General features: G+C 41.5%; 1 protein-coding gene across 1 annotated transcript; it reads left to right on the top strand.

The window, feature by feature from the left end:
* The first annotated feature begins 1,298 nt into the window (after positions 1 to 1,298).
* On the top strand, positions 1,299 to 3,492 carry LOC145877334 (NLR family CARD domain-containing protein 3-like). Its single transcript, XM_082972649.1, has 2 exons — positions 1,299 to 2,997; positions 3,303 to 3,492. The coding sequence occupies exons 1-2, from the start codon at positions 1,652 to 1,654 to the stop codon at positions 3,490 to 3,492; spliced, it is 1,536 nt and encodes a 511-aa protein (XP_082828775.1). The 5' UTR covers positions 1,299 to 1,651.
* Positions 3,493 to 6,241: the final 2,749 nt, after the last annotated feature.

Below are 6,241 nucleotides of genomic sequence, written 5' to 3'. Positions count from 1 at the left end.
CTGTTATGAACATTTGTGTTTGTTTTCCTCAAGTAAAGTTGATCTGTCAATTATTCATTAATGTGTTAATGAGAAAGCATTTCTTCTCTTGCTTAACTTATTTACTTGATTTATTTCAGTTGCTTGAAGAGAAAATTATGACATTTGTGAAGAACGAGCTGAAGATGTTCAAGAGGATTCTTAGTCCAGAACTCCCAGAAGGCTTTGAGAGTCAGAAGCAGGATGAGGAAGTGGTGGATGCTGAAGATGAGAAGCAGGAGAGCAGTGCCAGAGAGGGGGCTCTGAAGATCACACTGCACGTCCTGAGGAAAATGAACCAGAAGGAGCTTGCTGACACACTGGAGAAATGTAAGATCTGTCTGCCTCATGTTGAATGCTGTTTTATAACATTTAAAAGCTGTAGCTAAAGTACAGCTAAAATAGCTGTGTAACTCAATGATATTGTAGCAGCCTTAACACAACACCTAGTGACTTCATCAAGTAGCAGCAGGGATGTGTTGTGGTGATTAATTGAGAGAGAGAGAGAGAGAGAGAGAGAGAGAGAGAGAGAGAGGAGAGAGAGAGAGAGAGAGAGAGAGAGAGAGAGAGAGAGAGAGAGAGAGAGAGAGAGAGAGAGAGAGACACACACACAGGAAAACCTGGCTCCCTGTAGAGGAAAGGCTGTGCAACCACTGCACAACAGCAGAACCTGAGACGGAGCTGCATTTCCTGACAAAATGTAAAAAAAATAAAAAATTAGAGAGTGTAATTTCCCCAAATTTGAAACCCTTATTCAAGGTTTCAAAGACCTCTCTGATGAGAGCTGTGGATTGGCAGCGCACTACATTGCTGCCTGCCATAAGTTGAGGGACAGTGTCCGACAGACCAACCAACCAATCCCGTTGACAATTTTGATTCTTACTATTTTCATATTGTAAGCTTTGGCAATATGTACATTGCTCCATCATGACAATACAGCGAATTGAATTGAGAGAGACAGGATTGAGAGACAGAGGAGAGACAGAGGAGACGGAGAGAGAGACAGAGGAGAGAGAGAGACAACATTAATAATACCATCAATGATACCAATAATAATATAATCAGTCACACCAGTCTGTAATGCATTATGAAAACATTTACACATTTAAACAGTCAGTTAAGTGAAGAAATGAGTATAATTAAAACTTTATAACAGTCCTACAATACTGTAGGCATTAAAACAGATGTAATATTAATATCCTCTGTGTTATTTCTAGATTCAGATGATCCTGCTGTAATTTGCCAACGTGAACTCAAATCTAATCTAAAGAAGAAGTTTCAATGTGTATTTGAGGGAATCGCTAAACAAGGAAACCCAACACTTCTCAATCAGATCTACACAGAGCTCTACATCACAGAGGGTGGAACAGGACAGGTCAATAATGAACATGAGCTGAGACAGATTGAGACAACAAGCAGGAAACAAGCAAGACCAGAGACTGCAATCAAATGTAACGACATCTTCAAACCCTTAATTGGACAAGACAAACTCATCAGAACTGTGCTGACAAAGGGAGTCGCTGGCATTGGAAAAACAGTCTCTGTGCAGAAGTTCATTCTGGATTGGGCTGAAGGAAAAGCAAATCAGGATGTCCAATTTGTGTTTTCATTCCCTTTCCGGGAGCTGAATTTGATGAAAGGGGACAAAAACACTTTGATTGAACTTCTCAATCACTTCTCAATGGAAACCAAACAATCAAGAATCTCCAACTACGACAAGTACAAAGTTGTGTTCATCTTTGATGGTCTGGATGAGTGCCGACTACCCCTAGACTTCCAGAAGAACAAGATCTGTTGTGACGTCACAGAGTCAACCTCAGTGGATGTTCTGATGACAAATCTCATCAAGGGAAATCTGCTTCCCTCTGCTCTCCTCTGGATAACTACCCGACCTGCAGCAGCCAAAAAGATCCCTTCAGATTGTGTTGACCAGGTGACAGAGGTACGAGGGTTCAATGACCCACAGAAGGAGGAGTACTTCAGGAAGAGATTCAGTGATGAGGACCTGGCCAGCAGAATCATCTCACACATAAAGACTTCAAGGAGCCTCCACATCATGTGCCACATTCCAGTCTTCTGTTGGATTTCTGCAACAGTCCTCGAACACATGCTGAAACATAAGAGAGAAGAGATGCCCAAGACTCTGACTGAGATGTACACACACCTTGTGGTGTTTCATACCAAACAGAAGAATGAAAAGTATCTTGGGAAAGAAGAGACAGGTCCACACTGGAATAAAGAGAGCATTCTGTCACTGGGAAAACTGTCTTTTCAGCAGCTTCTGAATGGCAATCTGATTTTCTATGAAGAAGACCTGAAAGAGGCTGGCATTGATGTCAATGAAGCCTCAGTGTACTCAGGATTGTGCACACAGCTCTTTAAAGAGGAATGTGTGCTGTACCAGGACAAGGTGTTCTGCTTTGTACATCTGAGCATTCAAGAGTTTCTGGCTGCTGTGTATGTGTTCCTCTCATTCATCAACAACAATGAGAATCTAATGTCCGAACCGCAAGTTACTGAACTTACTCTCTACAAGAGTGCTGTGGATTTAGCCTTACAAAGTGAGACAGGAAACCTGGACCTTTTCCTCCGCTTCCTTCTGGGCCTCTCACTGGAGTCCAATCAGAAGCACTTACGAGGTCTACTGACAAAGACAAGAAGCAGCTCACAGAGCCATGAAGAGACAGTCAAGTACATCAAGGAGAAGATCAGGGAGAATCCCTCTCCAGAGAGGAGCATCAATCTGTTCCACTGTCTGAATGAACTGAATGACCATTCTCTAGTGCAGGAGATCCAAAGCTTCCTGAGCTCAGGAAGTCTCTCAGAACCCAACCTGTCACCTGCACAGTGGTCAGCTCTGGTCTTTGTGTTGCTGACTTCAGAAAAGGAGCTGGATGTGTTTGACCTGAAGAAATACTCCAGATCAGAGGAAGGTCTTCTGAGGCTGCTGCCAGTGTTCAAAGCCTCCAGAGCTGCTCTGTGAGTAAATAAAATGACATATAAGAACTAATCATCAGGAAGAAATATTAAGTTTATAGAAAAATATGTATTATTATTAGTATTAAATATTTATTATAATATGTATATAATATTATATTGATAAACATATTGAAGAAATGCATTGATTTTCACACTAGTATAACATTATGAACATACAATTCTAGGAGACGGAAGATGAATCTAAATGTTGTTTGAGAGAATAAACCAAATGCATCTGCCATTGTCCTTCTACACTACTCGTTAAATCAACAGTGTGTTTGTGAAGTTTGTCATCTCTTTGTCAGCTTGTCAGGCTGTGGAGTCACAGAGGAAGGCTGTGCTTCTCTGGTCTCAGCTCTGAGGTCAAACCCCTCACACCTGAGAGAGCTGGATCTGAGTAACAATGACCTGAAGGATTCAGGAGTGAAGCTGCTCTCTGCTGGACTGGAGGATCCCCACTGTAAACTGGAGACTCTGAGGTCAGTATTCCTGTAGTTGGTCAACAAGTGATAACTGTTCACCAGATCCACATGTGTTTACCAGGCACACATAGTCCACACCATATGTGTTTGGACAGTGAAGCTTACAGTTTTAAATGTGGTGCTATGCTCCAGCATTTTGGATTTGAGATGTTTTATATGAGGTGACAGTACAGAATGCCACCTTTTATTTGAGGGTATTTTAATACATATCTGTTTTACCATTTAGAAATTAAAGCACTTTCTGTACGTAGTTCTCCCATTTGAAGAAGTCTTAATTATTTGGACAAATTCACTTATATTGTATTAAAGTAGTCATAAGTTTAGTAGTTGTACCATATTCCATGCCTGCAGTGATTACATCAAGCTTGTGATTCTACAAACTTGTTGAATTCATTTTTCAGTTTTTTTTGGTTGTGTTTTGGATGATGTTTTTCCTAATAGAAACTGAATGGTGAATAATGTCCTGTCATTTTGGAGTCACTTCACTTGTATTGTCAGTAAGAATAGAAGATGTTTCTGAACACTTATACATTCATGTGGATGCTACCATGATTATGAATAATCATGAATGAATCGTGAATAATGATAAATGAGAAAGTTACAGAGGCACAAAGATCAGACCCCCTCTGTTATTGGTGTTATTCTGTATACTTCTGGCCCTTCATTCGACACTGTGTTAACTAACCTCCATACGAGCTTCAATGCCATACAGCTTTCCTTCCGTGGCCTCCAACTGCTCTTAAATACAAGTAAAACTAAATGCATGCTCTTCAACCGATCGCTGCCTGCACCTGCCCGCCCGTCCAGCATCACTACTCTGGATGGTTCTGACTTAGAATATGTGGACAACTACAAATACCTAGATGTCTGGTTAGACTGTAAACTCTCCTTCCAGACTCACTATAAGCATCTCCAATCCAAAGTTAAATCTAGAATTGGCTTCCTATTTTGCAACATAGCATCCTTCATTTATGTTGCCAAACATATCCTTTGAAAACTGACCATCCTACCGATCCTCGACTTCGGCGATGTCATTTACAAAATAGCCTCCAATACCCTACTCAATAAATTGGATGCAGTCTATCACAGTGCCATCCGTTTTGTCACCAAAGCCCCATATACAGTACTACCCACCACTGCAACCTGTACGCTCTCGTTGTCTGGCCCTCGCTTCATACTCGTCGCCAAACCCACTGGCTCTAGGTCATCTACAAGACCCTGCTAGGTAAAGTCCCCCCTTATCTCTGCTCACTGGTCACCATAGCAGCACCCACCTGTAGCACGCGCTCCAGCAGGTATATCTCTCTGGTCACCCCCAAAGCCAATTCCTCCTTCGGCCGCCTCTTCTTCGAGTTCTCTGCTGCCAATGACTGGAACGAACTACAAAAATCTCTGAAGCTGGAGACTCATATCTTCCTCACTAGCTTTAAGCACCAGCTGTCAGAGCAGCTCACAGATTACTGCACCTGTACATAGCCCATCTATAATTTAGCCCAACTACTTCTTCCCCTACTGTATTTATTTATTTAGCTCCTTTTCTCCCCATTATTTCTACTTTGCACTTTCTTCCACTGCATATCTACCATTCCAGTGTTTTACTTGCTATAAGGGTATTACACAAACATACAGTCAATAATACAGTAGAAAAATAAGTCTATATACAATGTGAGCAAATGAAGTGAAATAAGGGAGGTAAAGAAAAAAAAAGACCATGGTGGCAAAGTAAATACAATATACATTTACATTACATTTAAGTCATTTAGCAGACTCTCTTATCCAGAGCGACTTACAAATTGGTGCATTCACCTTATGATATCCAGTGGAACAACCACTTTACAATAGTGCATCTAAATCTTTTAAGGGGGGGGGGGGGGGGGGTTATGAGGATTACTTTATCTTATCCCAGGTATTCCTTAAAGAGGTGGGGTTTCAGGTGTCTCCGGAAGGTGGTGATTGACTCCGCTGTCCTGGCGTCGTGAGGGAGCTTGTTCCACCATTGGGGTGCCAGAGACACGAACAGTTTTGACTGGGCTGAGCGGGAACTGTGCTTCCTCAGAGGTAGGGAGGCGAGCAGGCCAGAGGTGGATGAACGCAGTGCCCTTGTTTGGGTGTAGGGCCTGATCAGAGCCTGAAGGTACGGAGGTGCCGTTCCCCTCACAGCTCCGTAGGCAAGCACCATGGTCTTGTAGCGGATGCAAGCTTCGGAAGGTGCGGAGTCAATAATGAACACAACCCTGAACACAACCCATAACACAACCCATAACACAACCCATAACACAACCCTAAACACAACCCTAAAACATGTAATCACTTAGAAAATGACTCCAGTTATCATCCACCATTCAGTTACTGTTGGACAAAACACAAAACACAACCAAAACAAACTGCAAATGCAACCAATGAGTTTACAACCAAACACTAATCTTTTGACTACTTTAATACAATATAAATTAATTGGTCAGAATACTTATGACTTCTTCAAATAGGGGGACTAGATACATAAAGTGCTTTCATTTCTAAACGGTGAAACAGATATGAAAATATCCTCAAATAAAAGGTGACATTATATACTGTCACCTCATATGAAACATTTGATCTGAAATCCAAAATGTTGGAGTTTAGAGCCACATTTAAAATGTTATCTTCACTGTCAAAATAGATATGGTTTGGACTGTATACTGAATACAATCTAAATCTGATACCTCACTGTCTGTCTTTTGACTGATACTGCTTTTAAACTGGTCTGGTCAGTCTACTCAAAT

This window comes from Salmo salar, unplaced genomic scaffold, assembly GCF_965601325.2.
Source record: "Salmo salar unplaced genomic scaffold, fSalSal1 ptg000888l, whole genome shotgun sequence".
Classification (NCBI taxonomy): domain Eukaryota; kingdom Metazoa; phylum Chordata; class Actinopteri; order Salmoniformes; family Salmonidae; genus Salmo; species Salmo salar.
Note: the sequence above shows the minus strand (reverse complement) of the source record. Positions and strands in the feature narration are given on the sequence as shown.